The following is an 18,505-nucleotide window of genomic DNA, read 5'->3' as shown; positions in this document are numbered from 1 at the left end:
CTGCAGCAAACCACACTGACGAACGGAATTCAAAGCAATCTACTGAATACTTTTTTCCCCGTCTTTCCATCTACCCAAATAAACCCGGATATTTACCCAGAAAAATTACTAGCTTTTTGCACGGATTTTCACCTGCTTTTGTTGTTACGGTAATAAACACTGATGAATTTCTGGGAAAAATTAAATAGAAACTGAAAACAAAGAGCCCTACCTATAGCCTAGTCCACATGACACCACCACAGTTACGGTCATCACTAGCCCCTGGTGCCTGAGCCTTCAAGTTACTCATTAGGCTGAAAGTAAAGTAAATTAAACAAAATTTCATTCAGCCATTTTCAAACTGTGGTACACACTCACGCTCAGATATGTTTTTCCAGGTACTTTATCACACTGGATAACTCCCAAACATTTCAAACTTACCACAGGCTTTGCCCTCACTGAGGGCTGCTAATTTAATGTATTTGAAGTTGGGGTTATAAACGAAGTTATAGAAGTTGATGATTGTTGTGTTGCTTCTAACTTTGGCACAGCCAATAAAACCAGGAGATTTGAGAACATGGAGCCTTACCGCCACTGTAACGATTAATGGAGTCTGGGGGCTACATTTGGTCTGCCCTTTGGAAACCCTTTATACTGCACAGATGTTTTTGAAAATGACTAAATATCCTCCTCCCAAATGCTATCTTGGCTTATCATAGGACGATGTACTTTGACTTTTACTTCAGCAAATGCTGAAGGTCAATTGCAGCATGCAATTACTCTAATCAGGTTTCCCTCCCTCTGACCTTCCTTTGTACTCATGACCGTGTTCCAAGCATTGCTCAAATGAATGAAGATAAATGCAATTCTAAACCTTGCTACTACAAGAGACTGGTGGGAAGAACTGGTTTGCATGAATGCTCTAGCTTTTTGAGCAGCACCCACCTTGACAAACAGAAGATCTGTGCACCTGAGGAAGATGGTACACAAGACAATTATTGCCAAAACTCCTTGTTCTTTCCCTCCTGCTCTTATTTGTTATGGCTAACTCAGCCCAGAGCAATTCTGATACACACTTGCTTTACTGGAATTACAGACAAAGCTCCTAGGAGATACTGTACTCCCTCCAAATACCTCTTCCTTTGCCCACTCCCAGGTTTGAGAGCTTGTTTATTCATAACGACACCAGAACCCTTAATATTGAGCATTAAGGGTAAGTTAGATGTAGCTACCACAAGTCAAGAGAACATTATACATCTAAACATCTGGAAGTCTGGACATTTTTATTTTACCTGAATTAGTTATTTCAGTTTTTGCTTTTCATGCTTTAGAAGCATGGCAGAGTTAGTTACTCTCAAAAATGTCACAGACCTCCCCAAAAGCCTTCCTAATAACCAGCACCCTCCAGAGAGTGTGGAGCCCTTTGAGAACACCTTATTAAGAATATAAAAACATAGCTCCTCTCCCTTTCACTTCTTTCCTTCCAGCTGAAGCCCCACCTTCTGGCAGTGCTCCCCCTACACAGCCCTGCTCCTCCATACCTCTTCCGCACATCCTTGATCATCCCCTCCCCACACCACTGACTCCATACAGCCGAATGCATCCCCTTCGCCTGGGTTTCCCCTTACAAAAACCCTACTCCACCTACGCAGCTGCTCGCCCCGTCTTGGCTCTCGAGAGAGCTGCTGCATAGTGTGCCAGTGGAAACACGACAGGGTGGTGGTAGTGAGCAGGAGTGTTCGGGGGAAGCGGTGTGGTGGCAGGTGGCGGAGAAGAGATTTTGGGTATGGACAGGGGCTCAGTTTCTCTGCATCATGCAGAAAGGACTCTCCTGACACTGCTGCCAGTGGAGCCCTTAAGGCGCCAATGCTGAGACGCTCCACTAGCACTGCTGTTGCTGGACGTGTCAGAGTCAAGGATGCAGCATCGGGGGACTAAGATGCCTGCACCCAGGCACTGCCGAGTCTGTGCTCAGAGGACAAGAACAGCAGTGTCAGGAAGCCCTTTATATGATAATATCTTGGCAAAGCATTATAGAAAGTTTCAGTTGTCCTTCACAGGGTTATGGTGTCAAGCTTGGAAACTAACTTCAACTATTGGTATGAGAGAGGGATGTTAGTTCTGCTTGGAAAGCAAGTCACAACACAACATTAACTAGGGAGTCATTACAGACACTTCCACAGTGCGCACACAGAATGTCGTCTTTCCCTTTCAGTAACTACTGGATCAGATTTTGGCTGGTTTTAGTGAGAGAGGCTTAGGGTATGTCTACACTTACATTTTAGTGTTCTAACTTGCTGGCTCAGGGGGGTGAAAAAAAATCACCCCCTTGAGCGCAGCAAGTCTGAACACTTTAAAGCGCTAGTGTAGACAGGCTCCGAGCGCTGGGAGCCATGTTGTACCTTCCCCCACTGGGCCACCAAGCCACAAGTACCATTTTATAGCCTTGGGAGAGTCAACAGCTAAATACAATTAAATTTACAAGACAGATATAAACATGAATATTCTCATAACGAAAATAATGTGCCATTTTGTGGTTGTGGATCATTTGAACTAAACTCACGTCACAAATACAAATTTATAAGCGGGTCCCTTACTAGCCCAGTTGCTCAGCAACATCTCACCAAGCAGCATCCAGACAACTCCACACACTCTCCTAATGAGTGACAGCTCTGATTGGAAAGAGCTCACACTCCACTGTGGGTTTCGGTGCCCATGGAATGTGGCAGACTGGCAACACACAGGCGCTATACAGAGGCTCACTAAAGGACAGGACAAAGTCAGTGCCAGTCACTGGGGCACAATCAGTACTAGGCCAGGTATCATTCCCCAGGCCCAGATACCACAAAACAGGCAAAGTATTAAAATCTAGATTGGTGATTAGGAACCACTGAACCACACAGAGTTGGATCCATCTCAAACAGCCCATGTGTAACATGTAAGGGGAAGTGCATCTTTCTCTGCTACAGTCAGTGAAGGCCACTGTTACTGACCTCTGTTTTCTTTCAAATGGTCTCCTCAACAATCTGATTCCCAGCTGTCCATGGCTGACCGCTCTCATACCTGATCTACAGAGAAACACAGACCTTGTATCATCACAGCTGTCGGGAATTAAGTGTTTGCTAGTCAGTCACATCTTGTTCAAGAGAAGCCAGACGACCAACGGGTAGGATATGAAAGTTACTCTGATCGGAGCAAAACATGCACTGGTAGACTTATGAACCAATGACCACCTAGAGACCTCGATGGCCATCGACTGTCTTGGTCTGATCGTTTAGGAGATCAAGGGTTAAAAGGTCCAGCACATTGAAAAGCTGGGATCCTTAGCTTTCATCTTCACAACTTCATTTGATTGTAAAGGGCAGTGTCAGCCAAACAAGTCTGTTTGAGTCATGCCAGAAAGACTTTTGAGATGAGACCTTGTACACTGACAGATCTTGTGAATTCTGCAAAACATATTGCAACAAAGCCTGTCTTCAGTATGACCATGAAGGGAATCATTTATCACCTCAGTTTACCCAAACGTGTGTACTGTACTTTGCACTATAAACAACTAGACACGTTTCAAGCATGGATGCTAGCCCAGAAACTTTACATAATTTACTACTGGCAATCTCAGCTCCCTTTTGCCTTGACACCCAAGTTCCTATTCCCATCAGATAAACCAGGCACACAAATCCAGAGATTTACACATCACTCTCCCATAGCTGGAACACTCAGCTGGGGTCTATACTGAACTTATGCCTAGTCTTCCAGCTTCAGCTAAAAATCTTTGCGGTCATTTATAACTGCTTGACAGCATTGCTGAACAAAAGGATGGATGCACATGGACCCAGATAGGACTTGCAAATACCTATACTTCAGACTTGCTGCCCAAGAGAAGATTACTGAAGGAAACAGTCTAGCCTCTAGAGACAGTTTAGCTAATTGTTCCTGCTTTTTTTGTGAGGGAGCAAAGGGTGGCATGTAATTTTCTGTTTCTCTTGGTCCCAGAATTAACTGTTATAATGCTGGAAAATGGTTTGAAGAAAGATGGTTTGAAGAAGAATGGTTTGAAGAAAGATGAAAACTTTGAAAACTCGTGGCGAACCTGGGAAGTCACAGATGACTGGAAAAAGGCTAATGTAGCGCCAATCTTTAAAAAAGGGAAGAAGGAGGATCCTGGGAACTACAGGCCAGTCAGCCTCACCTCAGTCCCTGGAAAAATCATGGAGCAGGTCCTCAAAGAATCAATCCTGAAGCACTTGCATGAGGAAAGTGATCAGGAACAGCCAGCATGGATTCACCAAGGGAAGGTCATGCCTGACTAATCTAATCGCCTTTTATGATGAGATTACTGGTTCTGTGGATGAAGGGAAAGCAGTGGATGTATTGTTTCTTGACTTTAGCAAAGCTTTTGACACGGTCTCCCACAGTATTCTTGTCAGCAAGTTAAGGAAGTATGGGCTGAATGAATGCACTATAAGGTGGGTAGAAAGCTGGCTAGATTGTCGGGCTCAACGGGTAGTGATCAATGGCTCCACGTCTAGTTGGCAGCCGGTATCAAGTGGAGTGCCCCAAGGGTTGGTCCTGGGGCCGGTTTTGTTCAATATCTTCATAAATGATCTGGAGGATGGTGTGGATTGCACTCTCAGCAAATTTGCGGATGATACTAAACTGGGAGGAGTGGTAGATACGCTGGAGGGCAGGGATAGGATACAGAAGGACCTAGACAAATTGGAGGATTGGGCCAAAAGAAATCTGATGAGGTTCAATAAGGATAAGTGCAGGGTCCTGCACTTAGGACGGAAGAACCCAATGCACAGCTACAGACTAGGGACCGAATGGCTAGGCAGCAGTTCTGCGGAAATGGACCTAGGGGTGACAGTGGATGAGAAGCTGGATATGAGTCAGCAGTGTGCCCTTGTTGCCAAGAAGGCCAATGGCATTTTGGGATGTATAAGTAGGGGCATAGCGAGCAGATCGAGGGACGTGATCGTTCCCCTCTATTCGACATTGGTGAGGCCTCATCTGGAGTACTGTGTCCAGTTTTGGGCCCCACACTTCAAGAAGGATGTGGAGAAATTGGAGAGAGTCCAGCGAAGGGCAACAAAAATGATTAGGGGTCTAGAACACATGAGTTATGAGGAGAGGCTGAGGGAGCTGGGATTGTTTAGCCTGCAGAAGAGAAGAATGAGGGGGGATTTGATAGCTGCTTTCAACTACCTGAAAGGGGGTTCCAAAGAGGATGGCTCTAGACTGTTCTCAATGGTAGCAGATGACAGAACGAGGAGTAATGGTCTCAAGTTGCAGTGGGGGAGGTTTAGATCGGATATTAGGAAAAACTTTTTCACTAAGAGGGTGGTGAAACACTGGAATGCGTTACCTAGGGAGGTGGTAGAATCTCCTTCCTTAGAGGTTTTTAAGGTCAGGCTTGACAAAGCCCGGGCTGGGATGATTTAACTGGGAATTGGTCCTGCTTCGAGCAGGGGGTTGGACTAGATGACCTTCTGGGGTCCCTTCCAACCCTGATATTCTATGATTCTATGAGTCACTAGATTGTGACTGGATCACATACTTGTGTTTTCAAATCATCCTCAGAGAACAAAGAACTGAGGCTTTAACATTGAAGCAAGTTGTGTTTAAGAAGCTGGATCATGTGAGGACTTTTAGTGGCCTGGCTTTAGAGACAGTCAAACAGCACACAGGTTTCAGAGTAACAGCCGTGTTAGTCTGTATTCGCAAAAAGAAAAGGAGGACTTGTAGCACCTTAGAGACTAACCAATTTATTAGAGCATAAGCTTTCGTGAGCTACAGCTCACTTCATCATGCTCTAATAAATTGGTTAGTCTCTAAGGTGCCACAAGTACTCCTTTTCTTTTTGCAAACAGCACACAGCATTCATTTCTAGCTCCTCTAGCCCTCCTCCCAAGGTCCCAGAGGGAGGGCTGTACTCCTGGGTCCCTTTCCTCTCTAGAGGAAAGGCAGAGATGCTGTCTGGGAGCCAGTACTGCTGCGAACAGTTCCCAGGAAGAGGGAGCAATTTCCTGTCTGGGGAGGAGAAAGGCCATCAAGCAGGAATTCATGCTATTTCAAAGTAAAAACTGTTTTTCTGGAAGGAATCCCTCCCCCCACCCCACATTTCCTCCCTCGCCCAAAGAATGCAGAAATTCCTGCACTACTGTTATAGTAGCTATTTCCATAGCTCTCACCCTGAGGGTATCACAGCAGCCTAATTGCTTTTTCCAACCTTCATGCATGTGGGTAAGGCAATCCCAGTGCTCACACACACAGTGCGGCTAACATATCTGAGTAAAAAGGTCACTCGCTGGTCTATATTCATCCCTAGTGGAACTGCAGTGAAGTCTGTGGTGTACGCTGGGGGCATAAATATGACCCATTATGTTCAGCAGGCAAACAAGAGGCCAGACATATCAGGCCGTGCTGAGCAGCTGCCAGATATGTACAATACAAGGTTTACAAAATAGCCAGAGAGGTTGGGCACATCTTTTAAAAGACAGAGAACACAGAGAAGCATTATTCAACCTTCTCCCCTCTTTGCTAAGATTTAAACTGCGACTTTAAAAGCTTCATGAGGGAATAAGCTATACTGGGATAACCATCTTTATACTTGTATAGCTGTCTACACTAGGTCTTGTATGGTATAGCTATATCCGGAGGAAAAAGAAAGTCACACCCCAAACATAGTTGAGGGTGAAACTTGAAAGTTTCGACCAGGCCTTAGGGATCCCAAAGGTATATGCTGTCTGTCATTTGCTGAGCACACTCACTGCATGGGACAGGAGGAGCAAACATGATACAGCATCTTGCTCTTAATACTAAGCCAAAATTCAAGGCTAGCTTCATGTTCTAAAAATCATACATATTATAACACCAGATTTTTTTATTTATTTTTTATTTAAAGTTTTCCTTCAAGAACATCTCCCCCACACCAATCCCTGCTGAGTCCTAACAGATTATACAGAGCACTCACATAGAACTCTCTAGTCCTCGCCTCAAAGTCAGGAAGCCAGCTGGCCTTCTCGGCCCAATGGCTCCAAACTAAGCAGTCAGAGACTTACTTCTTTGCATGCCATTGTACATTAACTTGAAAAGAATCACCTGGCTTTTGTTTTCCTTTCATCTTTCTGCAGACTCAGAGATCCTATTGCAAGGAAATATTTATTAAATGCCCTATGGTTTTGCAAGATTCAGTTACAATTCAGTTACTTGCTGTGCCATAGTCAATAGTTCCAAGTGGCGTTAGGGATACACTGCGTGATAACAGGCCAGGCAACTTCAGTTATACGCAAGGATGCGTCCACAGATATGGTCATCTCACAGCAGTGCAGTTCTCTCACATGGAGCTTGCCCTACTCGTGAACAGTACTGGATTGATGGAAACGTAGGATCAAGCTGATATTTCATTTCAATGTAACAGTGTGAAAAGTTAAACTTATTAATCAAGGCTCAGAACAGATGTATCCCAGCTATAACTAACAATAATATATACAGGAAGAGTTGTAGTTTTCCCCGGCTAGCACTAGCCAATCCCTCCACCTCCTGGCCAGAAAGTATTAGTGTAACCTTGCAAACAGTTCAAGCAAGGCACCACCAGGCCTCCTACATCACACTACACATTAGGGGACCAATCCTGCAACCTTTACAGCAGTAAAGATTACAGAACTAGGCCCTAGATGCAGAACCAAGTGTTTGTTACTAACAGTGTCAAGATTGAAGCTACAGCCAGCTAAAAAGACTGAAGACCTTCTAAGTACCCTAGCTCTCTACATACCGATGCACAGGAGTAAGGTGCATAAAAACACCTCCTCCCTGCCCTATGCAGTTTGCTCACATGGCTTGGCTGTGGGTAGAGAGCAGGTGGGGAGCACTGATTTGCTCACTGCAACACACCAGCCAGCTCAACTAAGTCAGCTCGAAAGGGGGATGGGAGTAAACAGAACTAGGTATAGGATGGCACAGCTTACCTCTCCCTTGAGCAAGGATTTCAAGTTACAATACAATTCTTGGTCCAGTCTATGTACCATCCCCCACTGGGAGCTCATGGTAACTCCACAAACTAGCCCTACATTAGGTGTAACAGGGAAATATGACAAGGGATACGGGACATGAATAAGAGCAGAGAGGGGAGATAAGGATTACACAGAGTGGTCTCAAGGTTAGATTTGCACTTAAATTGTGCTAGTTTGACCTTTTTTAGGCTTAAGAAGTTAAATAGTACAGTGCAAGGCCCTTGGCTGTTGCAGATTCTATTCAATGCGTTAGATATAGATACACACATTTTTTGCCCGGTCACTGAAAGCAAGTTTAAGTGAAATAAGTCTGCTCTGGGAGCATCAGGGAGGCACTGGAGCGTTACCAGATCACTGCACTTGAGATGCACCTTTTGCTCACACACATGCAACAGGATTTATACAAGACTTTTTACAGTGGCATTTGTGACCATGTCACAGATTTGCTTTAGTTTACATGTGAAGCTATTCAGGGTCAACCCAGCTCAGGACTTTGATGGGAGATCACTAAGGAAACCCACAATGTTGCAGAAGATCGTGCCTCTGGGGAATAAGCAAGTATTAAACCAATACTCCAGAGCTATGTTAGCAGGCTCCGCACAGCTGGATAAATCATCTTTTCAAAGAAACATAGAAGGAGAGGAGATTCAGATCACTCACTGGCACAAAAGCCTTCACTATACTAGAAAATTGTACTGCTTTAACTAACCAGTATATAACCTGCACAGCATAGATGCACTTTGACTGGTATCAGGATGCTTATACTGGTATAGTTATCATCATATAGGAAGGGGAATAAGCTATATGAGTATTACCAGCAGGAGAGTGAATTTGTGTGTGGGGGGGGTGGAGGGTGAGAAAACCTGGATTTGTGCTGGAAATGGTCCAACTTGATGATCACTTTAGATAAGCTATTACCAGCAGGACAGTGGGGTGGGAGGAGGTATTGTTTCATGATCTCTGTGTGTATATAAAGTCTGCTGCAGTTTCCACGGTATGCATCCGATGAAGTGAGCTGTAGCTCACGAAAGCTCATGCTCAAATAAATGGTTAGTCTCTAAGGTGCTACAAGTACTCCTTTTCTTTTTGTGAATGCAGACTAACACGGCTGTTACTCTGAAACCTATGAGTATAACTGGTTCCACATTTGGGGATGAACTGCTTTAACTATATTGGGGCGATAGTGTGCATGTGCATATGAGAGATGCACAATCCTGACACCCCAGTGCAAAAGCCATTTAGAAAAGGCCTCAGAAGATCCCAATACTTACCCTGGCTTAAACCTTCCCCACAAAGTTTAGCTTCAAGTTTGTGGGTTAAATGAATTATAAGATGACTCAGGGGTTAGAGTTTGAGCGATTGTATGTATGGGGGAATAAAAAAAACCCAATCAGCATTAACTTTATTCAACAAAATGACAAGAGTACATTTTGTGGACCCGTTTTCACAAGTTATAACTCCTGGGGGAAATTCTGTGAAAGTTTGTTCTTTGTACGAAAACTGAGATAGTGTGATTAGCATTGGACCATCATGTTACATGCTGTGTGTACAAGAGATGTAGGACTAAGAAAAGGTCTGTTATAAACTAGTACAATATATTAGAGCCAGCTGAGTTCACATATCCAGCTGGTAAGGAGGTGTAAGTGCTCAGATAGTACAACCACCACAGGAAAGACTAAATAAAGTATTCCAAAGATAAACCCATAATCCCTCAGTCACTTTGGAAGCCTTCAAACTGAATGGCACTATACAAGTACACAAACAGCAACAATCATAATGGGAAAATAAAGCGCTACAGTCAGAGACCACCAGAGCCCATTTAGTGTTTCAAAAACATCAACTGACAGAGCAAGTTTATATTTGTTGCCAAGACCATGCAAACGTATGCACAAAGGCTGGGATTACCCTGGACCTTTGGCAATGCTCACCGCACAGCATGTGCTTAACCACTGTCAAGTTTTTTGTAGGCACCATGGCTGAGAAGAGCTATAAAGGAGGACAATGAGCTGGCTCCGCCAATGTTTGTGGGGAGCTCCTCCCAGGCATGGGGAAAAAGCACAAAGGAGCTGGTCTGAAAGAATAGCAAGTGGACAATGAAGGCTACCATGATTGGCAGAGCACAGGCAGCTGTCAACACCTCACTAGCACGTGAGATGATAGGTAGGATAGGGATAGACTGCAAAGGGCCTTGGAAGTGAAGATAAGTAGCTTATGTTTGATGGGATGGAGAAAGGGGAACCAGTGGAGGGCTGACGTGGTCAAAGAGACAGGCCAGAAAGTGATTTTTACAGCAGGTTTTCCAAAGCAGCATTGTGAATGGATATGAGCAGGGCAGGAAGGGATTTCTCAAGGCCAGAGAAAAGGACACAAGAGAATGACACTAACTTGGAAATGATGGGTAAAAACTGTGCCCAATGTCTGCTGATTTTAGTGAAGAAAGCTATCCAAGTGCAGAGTGCAATAAAGACTCAGACATTAGTTCCACTATCACAGCCACTTGAGAAGCAGAAAGATAATATGGAGAGCAGGAGGTACATTCATGGTACATGATGGTACATTCACTAGTCTGAAACCTCTGTTTCTGGTCTGGTGCCACTTACTTGACATGGCAGCCTCTACTTCAATAGTGATCTAGCTTACCTGTTTTCATCAGAAGATCTCAGAGTGTTTTCACTATCCCTATTTTACAGGTGGAGGAACTGAGGCAGAGGGGACATAACTTGTCCAAGGTTATATAGGCAGCTGGGGCAGAGCAAGGAGTTGAATCCAGTCCTGTGCCCTGCTCTATCCATTAGGTTGCTTAAAGCAACATACAACAAAAGTACGATGAAAAGAGAGCAGGCTTGTTTTCAGTAAGGTAAAACACCCACTCTGAGCAATGCTAATTCCGGAGAGGCTTTATGGGCTTCACTGCTGTCCATTGTTCCTGTGGGGACAGGTTTGGAGCTCCCTCAACCATAGTTACCCCCTCCCCACCAATATTCTATGACATCAAGTTGTGACCCTACTGAAAGATTTCGCCATGGACAGGGTATACTAACACTAATGCACTAAAGTGCACACAGGGATCAGTGCCCTGTTTGCTCCTGGAGAAGCTAGTAGAAAAATTTGTACTTGTGTAGAACAATAAATGCACTACACTAATTACTGCAATAACTGGGTGTGTCAGCACACAGTGAAAACCAGATAAGGAAGCTAACTCCTTGTTGCCAGAGTCAAAAGGAAGCTTGCTGTCAGACTTGTGAGAACAAGATCAGAGGAAGAGAGCAGAAAAACAAGATGTTTGGAAGGGGCATGTAAGAAAGCTACTGAAAAATCCATCCTGTCAAGTGTTTACTTAAGCTAATGCTGCCAGGAAAGGTACAGAAACAGAAAGCGATATTATGGTCACACAAAGGGCAGGCAAGAGTTTGATGGTTAACAGACCCATAAGAGACAAAATTTCATATCCTGTTCTTTTTGGTCCAATTAAGATACTGCTGACAGTATACATTACCCCACCAAGCCAGCAGCACTTGGGACTGGACTAAGGGTACTCTGTGCATGTTAGTATATTTTTATTTTAAGAGGCTATTTAGGGATGTTGGTGGAGGAGGGATTTCTAAGCCACTGATAAATGGCAGCTTAGATTTATGGCCATCTGGCCCTCAACTAAATAACCACCAGCATGATATTGATGATGCTGCATTATGATTGTTAGTGCCAGAACTGGAAGTCATTGTCCTGAAGACAAATGCAAGGAAAGCCATGATATTCTCATTTAACACCGCAGCTTCAAGAAACGGCAGATATCTTGGATAGAAGAAATACTAACACATGGACCCTGTATCCTCAGTTACAAGGCTTCCAACTGAAATGGATTTTTCACGAGCCAAAATGATCCAAAAACAGGAAAGAACAAATGAAAGTCTATGCCGAAAGTCTGCAAGACTAGGAAAAAAATTTTAGTGCCCAGAAAAGTTTTAAAAGCAGGAAATATAAAAACTGTGATCCCCCAATCCCTAGAGCAAGAACCCATTTTAAATATCATACATGCAAAGTTTGGGGTTTTTTAAAAAAGCAATTTAACATACATTTGCTTTTTTAAACACCAAGTTTGCTTCCCTGTGAGAAGCAGACACGTTTCCGTTTTATGCAATATCTGTTCATGCCTGGAGGCACTTGCCACAAACAGTGGCACACTATTAGCACACCATGCGGACAGAGTTGGATCATTCATAACTAAGAATTAAACCTCCAATTCTCAGTTGCAACTCAGCAGAGTTTGAGAGGCAGTTTAGCTTGGGTATCCAAGGTTTAATCCTTAACCTAGGGACACTGTTAAATTAGAAGAACTAAATTAGAACCTATCCACTGTTCTAAACACCACATGCATGTTGAGTCTTTACTCCGCACTGTACCTGCATGGTCTTGCTTATTCGTCTGCTTTCTAAAATTACGCTTATAACACTTGAACACCTACGTTAATATTCAAAGTGCCTTACAAACATTAATCCTCACATCTCTGAAGAAGTCACATTTAACACAGAGGGAAAAGTGATTTGTCCAACACCACACTGCAAATCAGTTGCAGTGCTGGGATTAGAACAGAGGTCGGCAACCTATGGCCCGCGTGCCAAACACGGCACATGAGCCAATTTTTAATGGCACGCTGCTGTCTGCTGGACCCGGGCAGACAGTAGTGTGCCACTAAAAATCCTGCCCAGCCCACTCTTTTCCACCCCCTGCCCACCGTTCTCTCCTTGCAGGGCAGGCAAGCTTCCCCCTCCCTCCGCCTCTTCCCCCAGCGTGCTGGGTTCCTGTCCCTCCTCCCCTCTCTCCCTGCTGCGGATGAGCTGACAGCCCTTGCCAGGGGTGGGAGAGGTAAAAGCGGGAGCCGCAGCACGCTCTCTGCTCCGGGACCTTGGGGAAGGGGGTGGAATCAGGGCACATCCCCTCCAGCCCCCTGCTGTGAGATGCTCAGGGTAGGGGGCTGGGAACACACCCACGACTCCAGCCCACACCCCCAGTCGTCTGCCCTGTCCCCTGCACCCCCCCACATACCCCAGCCCTCTGCCCTGACCCCTGCACCCCCCTCACACACCCCCTGCCCTGACCCCTGCACCCCCCTCACACACCCCCAGCCCTCTGCCCTCACCCCTGCACCCCCCCCAGTCCCGTGCCCTGCCCCCCCCACCCCAGCCCTGACTCCGGCACCCCCCACACATACCCAGCCCCCCAACCCCCTGCCCTGACTCCTGCACCCTCCTCACACACCCTCAGCCCCCTGCCCTGACTCCTGCACCCCCACACACATACCCAGCCCCCCCATGCCCTGACTCTTGCACCCCCCACATCCCCACTCCCACCCTGAGCACCAATCGGGAGCTCCTGCACCCCCCCCCCCACACATTCCCACCTGCACCCCTTGCACCAAATGGGAGCTGACCAGGTAAGCGCTCCACACCCAAACCTCCTGCCCCAACCCTGAGCCCCCTCCCTCATTCTAGCTCCTGGCCAGACCCTGCACCCCAACCCCCAGCCTGCTCCTTCACCCCCAGCCCTGTTCTCAGCACACTCCCACCCTCATCTCAGTGCAGAGAGGGTAAGAGAATGGCTAGAACCAGGGAGAAGGTAGGTACTTACTCAGTGTGGACAGGGCCGGGATTCTGGGCCAGCAGCCGGGACCCTGGCTGGCAGAAGCTGGCAGGAGCCGGCAGATGGAACCCCAGACCGGCAGTGGGCTGAGCGGCTCAGCCCGCTGCCAGTCTGGGGTTCTGGCTGCCTGTCCCTTGCCAGCCAGGGTCCCGGCCACAGGCCCCGCTCAGCCCGCTGCCGGTCTAGGTGAACGGAACCCCAGGCCAGCAACGGGCTGAGCGGGCCGGTGGCATAAGATCAGCATTTTAATTTAATTTTAAATGAAGCTTCTTAAACATTTTGAAAATTTTGTTTACATACGACAATAGTTTAGTTATATATTATATAGAGAGAGACACCTCCTAAAAAACGTTAAAATGTATGACTGGCACGCAAAACCTTGAATTAAAGTGAATAAATGAAGACTCGGCACACCACTTCTAAAAGGCTGCCGACCCCGGGATTAGAACCTAGGACTGCAGACTCCCAACTCTTGTACTCATCCCTCCACGCCATTAGAAGGCAATTACTATAAAAACAGTGGCCTGGCTGGCTAGCAAAGATTTTAAATCACACGGTTAACCAAGCTGTGCAGCTATGTAACCAGTTTGCCCATCCAAATAACATCTTGATCAATTTCTCTGATTTGAGGACCACGGTTTTATGTTACCAAAAGGCTCCAGAAACCAACTATGGATTTTAGAAGTGTCAATATGGAGATTACATTAAAGAGTTAGCAGTTGACATCTACAAGCAAGTTCGCTCTCAGGTATGGCTGCTTGCCAGTTACCAGCAGCCTAGCCATGGAAACAGGGGCCAGAGGGAACTACATAAATATGAAGTTGTTTAGAAAAGCAGGATATGAAGGTTATTTCAGCTGACCTGACCTCTGTTTCCATGGCTAACAGCAGGCACAATTCAGCTGCTGACTTCCAGTTTTCTACCACTTATGGCTCAACTGTTGTATCTGTAGAAAAGAGGCACCAGGTTTTTAATTACCACCCATAAGCCCTAACCTTGCACACAAGGTTGCTCCTGGAGCAAGATCACAAGACAGCAAGAACTTGTGTATATTTTAGCTGCTGGTGGCTTACACAGTTCTAGGAGGGCGGCTTTAAAAATCAGCTGATTATTTTAGAAGTCTTCTCCTGCAGTATGTGAAACATCAAACAAAGGACAACAGCGTTAGAAGTTCAGAGAGTATTAAGTATTCTTACACTTTACAAATACTTCTTGGAAAATGTTTCTGGAATGTATCTAGTGCCAGTTACCTGCATTTCTCAGGGTTAAGGGTTTTTGCTTATGTTAACAAGAACTATACACCTTGGATAGCGTTCTGGCTTACACAGAAGCCTAGTCACAAGAAATTGTGATGATATTCCATGGCATGTAGTGTGCAGGAGGTGAGACCAGAGGACCTAACGGTCTCATCTGACCTTAAGCTGTATCGATGTGTCTATATAAAGAAAAAACGTAACTCTTATTTTAGGGTCACAGCCAGCACACAGCCTGCTTTAGTGTGTATATATATTTAAAAAAAAAAAAAAGGGGGCGGGGGAGGGCAGATGAGATTTTTGAAAAGCCCAACATGCCCTGAAGTTACTCACAGGACACTTGCAACAGATTGCTCTCAGTTTATTACCAGGTCAGTGTTTTGCCTTGAACATCCCTTGAAGGATGTGTTAAGTAGGGTCTGTGGACTGGCAAATCCACCACGTTTTAAAGAAGTCTGTTGTGGGGCTCTTTAAGGGGTGTAGTCATATGTATCAAAAGGATGAGTGTTAGGACGCCTACTCACTTTACTATAAATTAGATTATAAGACTAAGATGCATGTGTAGCAGTTTAGAAGTTCTATATGCCACCTTTTAAAATAATTTATTCCACATAACAGAAGAACTGCATGAAAAATACACAACTTTCTTCTTAAATTACTGCTGTGCCAAATGGCACATAATCCAAAATTATGTAGTTTTGTTCTTTCAGAGTTAAGTGCTCTCTGTGTCAATAATTAAACACAGAAGGCCTTGACTGGGAGCAGTTGTGTATTTAGGTGCCCCACCCCCACAATCCTAGGAAAAACACCCATTGTTTAACAAACAAAAAAAAACAACCCTTGTTTATTTAAGAGGGAGGCCAAAATTTGGCTTTCCTCCCATCCGAAAGCCTTTTGGCCAAATACCATCCCAGAGATAGATAGAGCTATGTATTCTGGCTGTATGAGACCACTACCGAAATTTCACAGGTATTTAATATTGACATGCATAACTGTTGAGGGCAGATTTGCTATCAAAAGCGCAACATTTATGAAAAGGGGAATAAATGAGTGAGTTTTGGTTTGTGGGATGTTTGTTCTGGTGTTCATTATAGTTCACTGAACATGAACTGAAATCCTGTTCTGTTGCTTTGTATCTCAAGGGACATGTAGATCTCTCAGTGCAATCTTTATAAATTCCCATGACACTAGCAGATCTGAATTACTCAGAAGAGAAATCTTGCTACATATGCCAGATTAAGAGGGACATGCAGTAGGCTTTCAGAACTTCAGTTCTCCACACACACTTCTAGGTCTCAGTTAACTGCCTCTCCAGAGCTTGGCCAGAGATGAGAAGGCAAAGCAGACTTTCCTTACACATGAGGCAGAAGATTACCTCCTAGCCCCACCAATCATTCCTTCCTAGTGGCAGTGTTTTTAATTTCACATTTTATAAAACTAAGACTACACAGTGTACAGCAACAGCTGCCTTACTTCAATGTCTATTATTAGCTTCTCACAATTACTCCACAGACTTCCCAGTGATACTTCCCTTGATAATGGCTCCTAGCAATTACCATCCAACTGACAGCATTCTGCAGTCCAAATTCAGGCCTGCTGAAGAGGGATTTAAGTGCCACTTATGCCAAATAGAGTTGCACACATTTATATATGGTTGAATATGGCCTTCTAATAGGGCTACAAGTTTCAGTGTATAATAATTTAACACAGGGAGCATGTTAAATTTGATTGTATTCTGATGGCCATTAGCCCAAAGCTACGTGTACGTTAGTGACAGATTTTGAGGTGGCATGCTCCCCGATATAAACTCTGCGTAGACTAATGTCCACTACAGTTCTGCACCTTTCAACCTTATAACAGTTAGCTTCTTAAGTTAGTTGCTTGAGGGAAAGTTAAGAAATGGCTGGTAGAAAGATCACTGCTCACCACAATGGGGGATTTGAACCAGTCCCATCACCAGGTTGTAGTGGCAGGCTGAATTTTTTAGCCACATTTCTGCCATCCAAATGGTGTTATAAGAACAACTCTAAAGCAGAGTCAGTGTACTTACACATAAAACAAATACAGCAGCATCGAGCACAATTACATATTAATAGTGGAATGGACAAAGATCAGAATTTGAACTCAATTCCCTCCTCCCTGCTCTCCCTACATTTCATCAAAGGAAAAGCAGCAGCTCAGCAAAAGGGGGGATTCCCAAGAAAGGCAACTCCTCCTCTTCATATCCATGTTTGATTCCCGAAGTGGAATATCCAATATTGACGGAATGCTCTGGGCTTGTCAGATTCAATCCAGAACAAAGACAAATCATATTGTTTTGCTACTGTTCAGCTAAATGCTGTTGATTCTTTTCGCAAAAGCAGACGTAGAACTGATGATTCATGATTCACAGGCTCTTCGTGCCACATTCCTTCTGGACATTTGCACTTACCTGAACATGCCATTTGGCTCTCACACACATGCACACACAGAGGCGATGAAGCAACAATATCCTGGGGCAGGTGCTCCTCCTTACCTTATGTACACTTTTGGGATTTTCCAGCCAAGCATAGTACATTTCCTCCACATAGTTCGAACTAGTCCCACTCAAAAATGGCTCAGCAGCAACAGGTGCACTGTAGCACCTGATTTGTTGAAACGTCCGTGGTGCTGCTGGCTTGTGTTGAGAAATTGTCTTAACAGTCTGTGAGGCCGTCAACGGCCTCAATTTAGCAGCACAAGTCCTTAAGTGAAACATTTTTGTCCTGTAGCCGCTCACAAGCTCCTGTTGGTATAGGAATAAGAAGTATTTTAGACATTACAGAAGAACAATGCACAGTATACAAAGAGAAATCAACCTAATAACCACCTAGCTGTTTAGTATTTTTCATCCATAGATCTCAAAGCCCTTCTCAAAGATCAGTCTCAATCTCCATTTTACAGATGGGGAAATGGAGGCACAGAGAGGTCACCCAGCAGACCAGTAGCAGAGCCACTAACATGTCCTAGTGCAATGCTCCATCCATGAGGCCACACTGCATCCCCTACATAATCTGATTTCTAATTAGGCTACTTGAAACCAATAGTTTAATACAGGTATTGGCATTGGATAACTACTAATTTAAGATATGGACTAGTATCCTTTTGGGTTATCACCCCAGCAAGTCGCAGGCAGTCATTAGGGGAAGGGAATTTAAAGTAGAAAATGGAATAGCTTTTTTTTTTTTTTGGGGGGGGGGGGTAGTTATCACTTATGGCTTTGAGCCAAACATGTAAATTTGTCAATCAAACCTAACATCAACTTTTTTCTCCCCTATTTTGTTTTCAATTTATATCAGGTGCAACTGAATTTAATATCTTAACTTGTAAGTTCCACAGTTATCAAGTACAACTACATTGTGAATAGATGTTCTATTTTTTTCTAATGACAGCTGACAAAAGGAGAAAGATCTCATCATTTATACTTGTCGGGGCACAGGAATGGAGGAGGGAAATCTTGGCTGTAAATTTGATCAGAGAAAGCTGGTCACTAGGTTCCTGACAAAGACCACCAGAAGCAAGGTTAGAGAAGAGATAAGGATGATTATAAACAAAGGGGATGGTGGGGAACTGGGATTTATTGACAGGAGCAGGCACCCCACCAGA

The 18,505-nt window shown here is 44.6% G+C and overlaps 1 protein-coding gene across 7 annotated transcripts in view; it reads right to left on the bottom strand.

Annotated features, from left to right (window-relative positions):
• Positions 1 to 18,505, bottom strand: part of OGDH (oxoglutarate dehydrogenase) — a 136,166-nt gene that overhangs the window by 102,006 nt on the left and 15,655 nt on the right. For 6 of the 7 annotated variants that reach the window (XM_073325334.1, XM_073325336.1, XM_073325332.1 and 3 more), the window contains exon 2: positions 17,397 to 17,645. In XM_073325334.1, coding sequence (XP_073181435.1) covers positions 17,397 to 17,618 — 222 coding nt within the window. In that variant the 5' untranslated portion in view covers positions 17,619 to 17,645. Of the gene's footprint in view, positions 1 to 17,312; positions 17,358 to 17,396; positions 17,646 to 18,505 lie in introns of those variants that run through there. The other variant, XM_073325338.1, reaches the window with a different exon arrangement.

This window comes from Lepidochelys kempii, chromosome 26, assembly GCF_965140265.1.
Source record: "Lepidochelys kempii isolate rLepKem1 chromosome 26, rLepKem1.hap2, whole genome shotgun sequence".
Taxonomy (NCBI): Eukaryota; Metazoa; Chordata; order Testudines; family Cheloniidae; genus Lepidochelys; species Lepidochelys kempii.
Note: the sequence above shows the minus strand (reverse complement) of the source record. Positions and strands in the feature narration are given on the sequence as shown.